General features: G+C 42.1%; 1 protein-coding gene across 1 annotated transcript in view; it reads right to left on the bottom strand.

Moving 5' to 3' along the window:
* DDAH1 (dimethylarginine dimethylaminohydrolase 1) overlaps positions 1–12,067 on the bottom strand; it is a 58,538-nt gene that overhangs the window by 8,447 nt on the left and 38,024 nt on the right. Inside the window, exons 2-4 of the mRNA XM_027719944.2 lie at positions 10,984–11,083; positions 9,751–9,824; positions 9,070–9,189 (exon numbers count right to left, since the gene is read on the bottom strand). Coding sequence (XP_027575745.1) covers positions 9,070–9,189; positions 9,751–9,824; positions 10,984–11,083 — 294 coding nt within the window. The remainder of the gene's footprint in view (positions 1–9,069; positions 9,190–9,750; positions 9,825–10,983; positions 11,084–12,067) is intronic.

Below are 12,067 nucleotides of genomic sequence, written 5' to 3'. Positions count from 1 at the left end.
ACCGCACTTAAAAATGCCTGTGTGATGTTGACAGAAAAGCAGATGCCCAGATTTGCAGGATTTAATTTGTGTATTGATTAGCCCGTGTTCTCCTGGCCCCCAACATTTAAAAGAAAAATCAAATCCAAGCTCAAGTCAAATACATGTAACCCTACACCCACAGGATCATTCTCTCATCAGCTTTCAGCTATCCTTTCTTAAATCCTTCAAGTCACAGTATTCTTAAAAGAAAACTAGTCACTTCAAACTATTTAAGGTATTTTTTCTATCCCATCTCTTTTGCTTCTTTCCAGGCATATTAAAGTTTGGTCTGTTTTACAATGATGCTTAAGTAGCATTTGGCCTGGAATCTAAGAGCTTGAAAGTTCTGAGAAAAGATTAAGTTACATCAAGATTTTGCCTACAGTGATAAAAATGAAGTATTTCTGTGGTACAGAGCAACTAAAACTGATGAGGTTGGATAAGAGATTGGAAGGACAATATGTTTCTCTTCTGCTTGGAGGAAAGGCTGCTTGTCTGGGAATAACATCGGGCCTGTGCCCTTACACACTGAAGGTGAAAGATGAGGACAGGCACCTGGCCAGTCCATTGCCATCTGGAGGGAGGGCTGAGAAATGTAAATTAGTGCTTGCTACCTGAAAAATACTGCTGATAACCAAATCTGCTTTTCTAAAACTCTTTCAGAACCTGGAAGAGCTTCTTTTTTACTGCTGCATGATGGGGGGTCTCCAGCTTCATATTAGAGGTGATGATACCCACTTTTGGATCCCAAGACAGGGACTGGAGGTGACCAAGATTTAGTACATGGTTCCTGGGAACCTCAACTCATCAGCTGTTATACAGACTGATACCAGTTCAGCACTGTCCCAGGCCCAGGAGTCTGCTCAGTTTGCTTTTGAATGTGTAGCAAAGTAGCTTCAGAGTTCAGACAGGTACTGTACAAGGAAGCACTTCTTTTCCCTTCTTTTTTTTGAAATTGCCCCTTACCTTTAGAGCTCCCTTGGTTCTTGCAGTGGAGGAGACAGTGAACAATTGATCCCCAATCACCTTTTCCACATCATTCCTGACTTTTTAGGTATCTATGATCCCATTATAGTTGTCTTTTTTTCAGGTTATAGTCATAGCTTGCTTAGTTTGTCTCCTTAGCTGTCCAGGCATCTGTCAGTCGTTATTGCACTTTTCTGAATCTTTCCAGTTTTACTTTACGTTTTTTGGAATGAAGTGATTATGTATGCAAAGTGCGCACAACAGCCAACATGCAGATGCACCACAGCTTTAATCAGTGGCATAATGATGTTCTCCATTTTGCTTTCAGCTGAGTTGGAAATTTCAACAAGCCCAGGATCACATTTCTGTGGTACGGATCAGTCAGAGCACATTATTTCATATGTGATGATCAGAATAACATTCAGAATTGTCATTCTCCCTGACCCTGCTGAAAATCGCTTTACACTTACCGACACTGAAGTTCATTCAGTGTTTTATTGCCCTGTCTCTATCTATTAAGTTCCTTCCTCATTTCTTCATATTTGGAGAAACAATTGGCACTGGAGAGAGAAAGCAGCAGCCTTTGTGTTCAATGCAAGAAAGTCCAGGACAGAGTGGGGCTGGTGAGTTATGCCACAGTTATGCCAGGGTACAGGGACTCAGCAGCTTCTCAGAGTTTCCTTGAAACGCAGCAGTACCAACACTGACCATGAATATTTGGCCTGGCTGACCACAGGGGACAGAAGAGCAGAGCTGGAAAAGCCAGCAAACTTGCTTGAATGTCGAGATCTATCAGGAGTGTCATCCCTGACATGCACACAGGCAGGAGAGAAAACAGCATGACAGACTCAGCGGGAAGGGGACAAGACAGCCACTTTGAGCAGCATAAATCACAGGAGAATGATCTAAGTGTTCTTGTCAGGTACCTAAAAGTCTGATAGAGATATAGGATAGGACAGCATAGACCTATAGATGAAAAGTGCATTCAAGATCTATTTGAAACCAGCAGTGCCCCAGTCTGCCATGGTCAGTACACCAAATTTCTTAGCCCAGACACAGCCAGAACGTTACTTTAATTTCCATCTACCACCCACGCTGTTAGCAGCTGGGCTTTGGGCTTTTCCTCCCTGCTGCACCCTCTCAGTCATGTTTTCCAGAAGGCAGAGTAAGCAGCCTCTCCCACCCTGCTCCTTGGCTTTTCCTGGCACAAGACACCTTTTGCATCACCACGGATGTGATGGGTACCATGTGGTGTTCTTGTGCACACCTGCACTGCTCTGCCCCCCTGAACCACTCTGTGTCACAGCCGTGCTGTCACCTGCCTGCCAGCTCTGCCCAAGGACCACTGCAAAGGGAAACCATGATCTGAGAAGGGGAAAAGGAAGTGGATTACGTGTGCTGTTGCTTTCAGTCAAGAAGGCGAGAGGACGAACATCCTGTCTTTTGGAACAGGAACCCAGGGAGAGAATAGTCAAAGAAAAAAAAGCAAAGGAATAGAAACATTAGTCCCCATTTACGCAAGTCAAATGACATCTCAGTCAGCCTCTGACCCAGCTCCTGTGGCTGACAGCCTTACTGTTGAATAAATATGTATTGAAAGGGACACTCTCCTCCCCCTTTAAAAAACAAACAAAACTGACTAATACAACAGTCTCTACTCTATAAATACATATTTTTGAGTTTTTATCTTTCAAAATATTAGATTCTTCTGCACATATGCAAAGTGAACAACACTGACACTCAGATAAGTGCAGTGTCTATTATGACATCTACAATTAATGAAAAGAAAAATATAACTTGCTGTTTTAAAGTTGCCATTTTAAAGTAGGAGGTCATCTGGCACTCAGTGAACACCTATGTCTTCTGAGACAGTATCTACCCCTAATTCATAAAGTAAAAAAGAATCAGAAGGAGCTGAAGGAAAGTGCACAGAATTTTATAGACTGACTAATTTTCCTATCTATAAGGCTGAGAGAAGCAAAGTCTCATTTTTTTAATATTTAGCTTTAAGGGGAAAGTTGTCAATGGGTCTCTGTATTTCACTGACCTTTCTTTGTCACTGCATTACAGAAAAGTCAGCATTCATTTGCACTTTCTGCTAATTCCCTACCTGATGTCATCTTCTTTGGGTTATTAATATTAGTAATCATTTCCACAGCAACCCATTGTGATAGCGTAAATAAAGGATTATGACTTCATGTGGGGAATAAGCAGAGGCACAAATGATGAATTCTTAAGGAAGAAGAGATAATGTTTTCATGCAAACTTGTGCATTACTAGAAAAGACAGATGCTGTACAGACAATAGGAGAGCAAATTTAGCTGAGCCTTTTCATACTGCATGGCAGTAGAGGCTGCTTTCTAAGAATACCAGAGAGATGAAGTTTTCCCTTAGGTGCCTGTTCTGGAGGTACTTCTGTGGCAGAGCTGGGAATCCCTCTGCTTTATGCAGGCACTATAACCCTCCTCTCATGCAGGGAAACAGTACTTAGCTCTTTAAAGCTGGCACATTGCAGAGACTTTAGTTACACAAGATGGAGTAAGAACAAAAGGCATTTAATCAAAGGAATGGGAGCAACTGCCAATGCTAGAACAACTCCTTGCACCCAAGTCTTTAAAAGCTCTGCTCTGATCATAGCTCTGGATACAGACCAAGGGCCTAGTTGCCCAGAAGAGAATTCTTTCTGTTTTATCCTTAAGATGTGGTTTCGATAAGCCTCCCTTGACCCCTGTCAAAACAGCTGCATTTGCAATAGTGTCCTTTAGGAAATAATTAAGGGAATGAATGAATGAGCAGCTCCACGGCCAATAGAAGATACTGAATGAGAGGGTCAAGAACAAGGCAGGACAATCATGTCCAACCTTTTATTGAAAATGGGAGGAAAAAAATAAAGGTATTTGCTAGAGTCATGGCATTGCACTACTGTACATATTCCAATACACTCCTGAGAATAAAGAAATCCCATTGAATCATTATTCAATGCTTTCCAGAGGCTAGGCTCTGGGATTCCAAGGACGAACTCAGAAGTGCAAATGTCACCACCACTCTGGGTTCTGCTGGGACAGGTCTGTGAGGGTACACGATGGGTTACAAGCTCAGCTGTATTACCTGCTCTGCCTTGCACTCTGCCTGGCAATGCCACTCAGTCCTGACATCTGCCACATCGGCCACACTGCCTTTGTAATTAGCATCCATTCCTCTCAAATGACCACCTGAAATCCCAGATGTTTCACATGCCACTCCATTATTCCAGATCTCAGAGGGAATATGCCAGACACAGCTGACTGCCTGATTAAGCTGAGGCCATATGGTGGGATGAGTGCCCTCCATGTTGCAGCCTTCATCCCTAGCCACCATGCTGGGTTTCCTATCTTCATTCCAGGTCCTCTGCTCCCTTCCAAGATCCAGGCACCCTGCATTACTCCAGGTCAGTGGGTTCACACCAAGGCTTTCTCTGCCAGTCCCATGGAGAGACCTTGGGGCTAATCCTTCGGAGAATGAGCGACATCAGAGCCTACCCAAAGGACAAACTCATTTCTCAATGGGTGAGAAAAGAACTTCATTAGCAGGCACTTGCTACAAATACAATCCATACTGCTTGCTAGGGAATAGTTGAGTTTGTCAAAGCTGGGAATAAATAACACCCTTGGATCCTTTGGGATTGCTACCAAAGGGTGACAGAGAATGGTTTGACCAAAGACTGTGTCCCCAGTCACCTGCTGCTGTCCAAGTCTTCACTCATTACAAAGTGGAAGGAAATTGTGCTCTGTACCAACCGATACAAGCAGCCAAAAATGTGGCTTTTCTGGATTTAGCATAGAGCAAGAGAATACAGAAAGGAGTGTGCAACAGATGCTGTGTCATGGTTCCCATCACCACATTGCCTAGCTTTTGCCTTTGCTGCTGGGACCTGAACCGGATTATGTCCTGGGCCAGTCCTGGCTCTTCTGCTGTCCCAGCCAGATGCCAGGGCTGTGCCCCTTGTTGTGGAAAAAGTGGTGCAGAGTATTCACCTGCAGCACTGCCCCACCACCTCCCTACACCGGGACCAGCACTGTGACAGCCCAAATCTGTCCTCATTCATGCTCACAGCAAAGGTCAGCAATTCCAACAGTGCAGGATCAGAGCCCAAAGGTGACATATTTGGAGGAAATCCTGGCCTCACTGAGGGAACAGAAAAGTAATCCCAGGCTTTATCATCTCAACAGCCATGGCCAATGTTCAACTGTGGAATTACATGTACGGAATTATAAACAGGTTTAACTACAAGAAGGAATTAAATGCATGCTGAAAACAGCAGAGGGAAGTTAAAATTTCAGATGTGATAGTGACTACAGGCCCCAGTACTTTCTGCACTTAATTTTTCTTTTTTTTCACCCGGTTTCCTCAAGTGCCACTTTTCAGCTATAGCTCAAATAAACATTCTATATTTGCCAGAGACTGAAGAGGATTTCATGGCTAAAATGTCACTTCTGATTTATTGTCTACTTCTAGCATGTGGTCTATAATCCTAAACTCTATGCACTCATTTCCTAGCTCACTTGCAGTGCTTTACATTACATACACTGCACTAAACTCTACATCAATTGCACTCTGCCATATGTGAGCACCAGATGCAATTTCTTTTTCAGTCTTTAATGTATTGTAAGGATACACAAGTTGCACTAGTAAGAACAATCGAGAAAAATTTCTCTTTTAAACAAGACTGTTAGCAGGAAGATAAATCCTATTTTAAATATACAGTGTTAGCATAGCCTGACAGCAGTTCACCTGTTGGCTAACAAGACACGTGAAAACAAGTACGAGATGTGGTTAAAGACAACTTAATCATCTGGCTTGTATGATTGCATTTCCAGACATGAAAAATGGCAACGTGAAGGAGGGGTTTAAAATAACAAGCTATCACAATAAAGGAGTGGCATGCTGGGCTGTGCCAGGCAACAGACTCGGCAGAAGCTCAGGGGACTGTACTGCCACACAGACTGCATTGGGTAACGAGAGGAACAGCTGACAGCACTGCTACAGCTCAGTCGATCTGGTAAAATCCAGCACCTTTTAATTCTGAGTGTCAGTGCCTCAAAGATCCTCTTGCAGTTGCATTTCCACAAGACTGCAAGAAGCTGATTGCCAACTGAAATTTTTTTTTTCTTTGGAGGCAAGTGAACAAATACAAATATTTTGTCAAAAAGCAAGAACTCAAATGTTAAGGGAAGCTGGTAATAAGCAGCATTGCAAATGCCATCACTTCCAAGACAGGCAATTTACACATTTGTTTGCCAATAATTTCTCTGAAGAGATTTAGATTCCTGGAGGAACAGCTAGAGATTCCCCAGGATTAGAGTAGACTTGGGTCCAACACACTGAAACACACTCAGGGTAACTTCATAAGTTGCTGACTGCGACATGCTTGCCTGATGTAACCTGTCAGCTCTCCAGGAGCATGAGAAGGGTGCATGCTATGGGACAAAACCGCTGCCCTAGGCTAGAGTCTTCAACTTCAGGTGGCAGGGTGTGAGCAAACATAACCCTCACACATGTGTCAACGTACTGCTAAATGTCCAATGCAAAAAACCACACTGAAAACAGATGTGGTTATTTTTAAAAAGATATCCACCAACAATCAAAGACTGCTAGATTATCTTGTTAATTACCATCTTCTTTTAAAAATATATCTGCTTTTTGCTGTGCCTTGATTAATGCTGGTATTTACTTGATGGTTAGTTACCAGCAACATTTAATCAGCTTATCCAAAAAATATTTTTGGTTACAATAGCTAAATTGAGGCACTGCAACATGATTAGCTGAGCTGTGCAAAGGGCTTTAATCAAACTGATGAGTTCTCAGATTAGTCCTGGCTCAAGTTCAAATTGTAGCTCTGAGCAACCAGTATTGCACTTGAATTTTACTCGTGTTTATAAACACACTGTACAAGTGTAGAGCTATCTGGATATATGCAAACTTCATCAGGCTGCTGCTCACAATGCATTTTGAGTTTGAGCCTGAACATTTGGGATAGTGTATATCTCACAGGGAAAGATGCAGGGCACTTTCCATCCCAGATTAAATCAATCTCACAGCATCAGGAACATCAGACCTCCATAACCAAAACCATTTGTTATAAGTTTCTCAGGGAAAGAGATGTAGGTGATAAGCTGGGAATATGCTCTCAGGGCTTCCTGTAGTGATTTCTAATAAGAGAGAAACTTTGACAGCTTGTTCAAAGGAACTGAATGAGCAAACTAAAGCAACTCCAAACTATGTGGGAAGTCAAGGGACCATCCTCTTGTTTAGGAGCTCCCCTGAACTCAGATATAGCAATCAGGCCGCTATCCTACCTCCTTAATTGCTGCCAGGCTGCAAGGCTAAACCAGCAAAGACTAGACTTTCTTGGCCCCCACAATTCAACCCATGTCCAGCAAGGGACACTCTGAGAATGTTCATTTTATCTTAGCTGGGAAGTGAGACATCTTAAAACTTGAACAATCACAAGATAAAAGAGAAAAAAAGCCCCAACAAATCTCTGCTGCGCTCTGATAGTAAAAATGATGCTGCTGGGAAATGAAAAGTCCTAGGATTATGCCCATGAGGAAAACGTTTAAGATCTGAAAAGCAAACATCCAGTGAAATATCTCAGCATGGCAGTAAGGACAAGAAAACTCTCAGGCCTCCATCTTGCAAATATTTAAAGATGTTTTAAAGTAATAAATATCACTGACTTCCTAAACACAAGGAAGTGTACAAGACATGCAATGTAGGTTCCTAAGCTCTTTGGGGACCAGGGATGTTGATTTTGGAGTTACACACTATTTCTGTTGTAAATGTTCTGCCTGGCACAGATTTGGAGCAGTGCCTTGGGTACTGACAGCAATGCTGTTCTTAAAAATAATTCATGCTTTAGAACCAGGGCAAGAGACACAAGTTGGGTTGCATAAATTACATTTAATCTGAGCAGATTTCAAAGAGCTTTCTCACTAATACAGCAGAGCTATCTCTACCACTCTTCATTTCTTATTAGGAACACACAGCTGGCTTCCTCTATGCATTAGTGATCATGTTGCATCAAGGAGGCTTCTGCAAAACCAAAGAGCAAAGCCTGCACTTAGGCTCTTATTTATTGGCAAAAGAATCAGTATAATCGAAAACTGAAAATTTAGGACTTGCTGTCATTACTGAAAAGTAAATTCTGGTTTAATCTTTCCAGCAAGTCCTGATAAAAAAAGTCTCACTTGCCCTTTGCTGTTTTGGTGGCCCAGCCAAAGTTTCTGCTGCAAAGTGTCAGTGCCTGCAGCTGTTGCACCCTGCAGGAGCAGAGATGCTGACCTCTCCACGAGCTGTTTCCTACAAGCATAATGAGATTCATGATCTCAGGTGTCTCTGTGCCCACATCTCCGATGAAGTTTAATTTGCTAGATTTGCTCTAAACACACACAGCAGGCAGGAAAGCCACTGAGCCCAGTGCAAACTACGGCAGCAATAAACATTTCCCATTGAGGATGGTGGCAGTAGCACAGCCTTGACCTGCTACACAATGGACTACTGGTTTCCAAATCTGCCAGCAAAGAGAGAGACTCAGATATATGAGGCCTCTTGGCCTGAGGGTTCAAACCCACACCTCCCACTTTATAGGAAAATGTTCAGACACAAATTATGGGCAGGCTGGGGTGAGATTTCTCTCCCTTCTTCCTGTTGAAGCCGTGCTGTTATGAGACCCTCATGGGACCAGAGAGGAAAAAGTGTGAGCAGGAAGGAACTTTACTTTGCATCCAGGTGATGATGGAAGGAGGGACAGGGAATCCTGGAATCTGGGCCCTGCAGCTGGAATTACTTACTGATTTATCCAAAAAGTCTATGCTGCATAAACAGGTCATCTTTGCAAAAGGGATCAGACCCCTCTCCCTCCTTCTTCATGACTAAACTTTTACTTCCCCTCTGGCAATTTTAAAAGCCAAGTTTCCTCACGTACTGGTTTCCTCTTTCATTGATCTATATCCATTTTAAAATTCCAGTATTCTAAAACAGATATTAAAACAAAACAAAACAAAAGGAGATCTGCTGTTTAGAAAATTTTCTTATGTGCTTTACCTTCAGGGCTTTCTGTGCAGCTTCACTTGATCCAATAGCAATCAAGTTTGGTCCAGCCATGCTGCAAAAGCCCTTCAGATGCAAAGAATCATGAACAGGGACTGTGGAGACAGCATAATCCTGTATGGAAGCAAGGAATGGCTGTTATAAATATTTTTAAAGTGTCCTAATTCCATAAGTATATTGAGATATTCCATAATTAATTTTACTGTCTGCAAATTGTCAATCCCAGGGCACAGTGTCAACTGTTTAAGTATGACACACTCCTCTGGACCAGCTTGTGTTGTCTGGAGCACTGGAGTAAAACCCAGAACATGTTTCAAATATTACTATTGTTGAGACTATAAAGAAATACATTAAAATGCTTAATTAAACAGTATGTGCATAAAAACCTCTCCAGGGACTGTCAATTAGAACACATTGATGATACATGAGAACACGAAGAACGTGAGCATTTATATGCTCTCAAAAAATACCAGCCTCCCACTATCCAATTTATTTTTATGCAGCAATCTCACATCTCAGATCCAACTTCAGCATTTATCACTTTACAGGATGTTCAAACCTTTTTAGTCCCACATAAAGTACATGAGTATGACAAACACCTTGGCCAGTATAATTTTTAAACTAGTTCAGTGAATGACAGCTTTTATGTCCTGTGGCATGAATGAGTCTACAAACCTTAAATGTGTCAGCCAGAATTTCTGCACCACGTTGATTTGTCCGCCTGGAAAGACCCACGAAAAATTCTCTGCCTTGAATGAAAAAATTAAGAGCAAAACAATTACAGCTTTTCTTTTTTTTAAGCCATGAAAAAAAAAACACATTAGCTTCTTCATCAGAGCATAAACATTTTTAAAGCAGACCAGCTTTAGAGACATTCTGAAGCAATCTTTACCAGATTTTCATTTTCTATATTTCTTTTCTCAAGCTGAGTAGTAAAACTGAAAATTCAACATAAAAAAATGCAACCTGCAATTGTGAGCTGATAATCTAAAGCAATTAATCTTTATGCAGAAGACACATTTCACCAGAAGCATAAATAGCTTCCTCTTCTAAGCTCTGCAATGGCCATTGGGTCAGGAAAGAGAACAGCTGGGTTGGATTAGTTCAGCACTGATTGACCATTTCCTTCTCCCTCTGAGATTTCCTCTGGTCTGAAGGCAGCTCTGCAGTCACCATAATCCTTCAGCTCCAGCTCCAGAGAAAATCAGTGCTGGATCTGCATTGCCTTAGAAAGGCCTCCCTTCCTCATCTGCTTCTTTTGAGAGCCTTTTTTCCCCTTGGTGAACTAAGGCAAGCAGACAATCTACTGTGATGTTGATCAAAACAAACAGGCTCATTCAGCACAGGCGGGGAGCAGCCCCGTGTGCAGCCGATGTGAGAAAATGTCTAATGGGTTTAATGACATAAAAAACACAGTCAGTATCTTCATCTTTGAAGTCAACCATGCATATAAGTTGTCTAGCACATGACATCTGACAGACAACTCCACCGCTTTCTCCATAAACAAAAAATGCATTTTTTTGCATTTGATTCATTGAACTAGTGACAATTGTCTGCATCAAGCTTTTACAGGTCCTGAAAATGAGTCTGGTGAATGTAGCTGCTTGTAGTAAGAAATATGAAACAACTGCAGACAGTTGACTACTGAAAGCATTTTTCTTATTGGCACTTTACAAGCTAAAATAAAATCTGTATGCAAGCACTGCTCTTTGTACTATGTACACTGCTATTCCATTTATTCAGGCATTAGGCAGGACATTGAGGGTTGCACTGAGAACTCACCTTTGTGACATTTAGTAAACAACTGATTTAACAAACCACAGGAATGATGTTTTATTATGCTGATGTCAGATAACAGGCAGTCTTTAAGGCAGTCAGAATTAAACAGCAAATTCACTTTCACTATACCTGTAAATAAGACATCTCCACCATCCAAGGTTGCATTTTCATCCACCATCTCGACTATATTCAGGTTGAGACTTTCTAGTACTCTCTTCATGGCTTCAACCTGTTTAAAAGAAAGTTACTTAGAACATATTGTACCATTGAAAAATTAAAAAAAAAACAACTACCAGAAATACATATAATTAATAAGAATTAAAGCCCTTTAATGAACCTTTAGCAAGATGGATGGCAGAGTCCTTTGTGTCCCTGCCCATCACAGTTTACCACCTCTCTCCAGAGGCCTTTGTGGTCTGCAGGGGATGGGGTGTCAAGTGGCAGAGGTCAGGCTCTTGCCTTTGCACAGGAGCCATGCAGCATTCAGAGGAGACAGACGAGAGGTCCAAAACACGTTAAGTCCAGTCTGTCTGCACAGTAATATCCTCTTGCAAATCCTGTCCCTTGGATTTCAGCCAGGAAAAGCACCAGCAGAGGAGTGAGGTTTACTCCTTCCACACTGCTCAGACGCAAGAAGTGGCAGCTCTACCACAACCCCCTCTTCAGTCAGCAGAAAAAAAAATAATCCCCTAATCAATAAAACATTCATCTTCTTTATAGCTTTGCAATTCTGCTAAACACTAGTTCTCTTTGCATTTTTGAGCTACCTTGCTTCATAATTACAAGATGTTTCATGCCTATCTTGTGGGGCTGACTGCTGGAAAACTGCACACATGGCTGGAAGTCCAAGCCCATTTCCTGCTGAAAGGAGCTTGTATTAGGAGTGGGGAATGCAGCTTCAGTAGGTATCTTCTTTCCCTGGGAGAGCTGCTGAGGATGCCTAGAGCAGAAATCTGTTTCTATAGAGGCTCATGTGATCAGCCATCCAGAACAGGGGCTAACACTTGCTATGTTCAAACAACATCACCGTGACGCCTTGTAAGCCAAAAGAAGTATCTACACACAGCCACTCTCTCACCAAAAGCTCACAACTACAGCTTGCAGAATGTCAATAAAAACATGAGCTCATCCACAGAAACCTTTGAATTTGATCCCACACAGCAGCATCTTCATGTGCAGTGAAACTTTCTCACCATGGTTAACCAGAGGTGCC

Source organism: Pipra filicauda, unplaced genomic scaffold (assembly GCF_003945595.2).
Source record: "Pipra filicauda isolate LSUMZ 115617 unplaced genomic scaffold, ASM394559v2 scaffold164_size1636381_pilon, whole genome shotgun sequence".
Lineage (NCBI taxonomy): Eukaryota > Metazoa > Chordata > Aves > Passeriformes > Pipridae > Pipra > Pipra filicauda.
The sequence above is the reverse complement of the archived record's forward strand: the minus strand, read 5'-3'. Positions and strand labels throughout refer to the sequence as shown.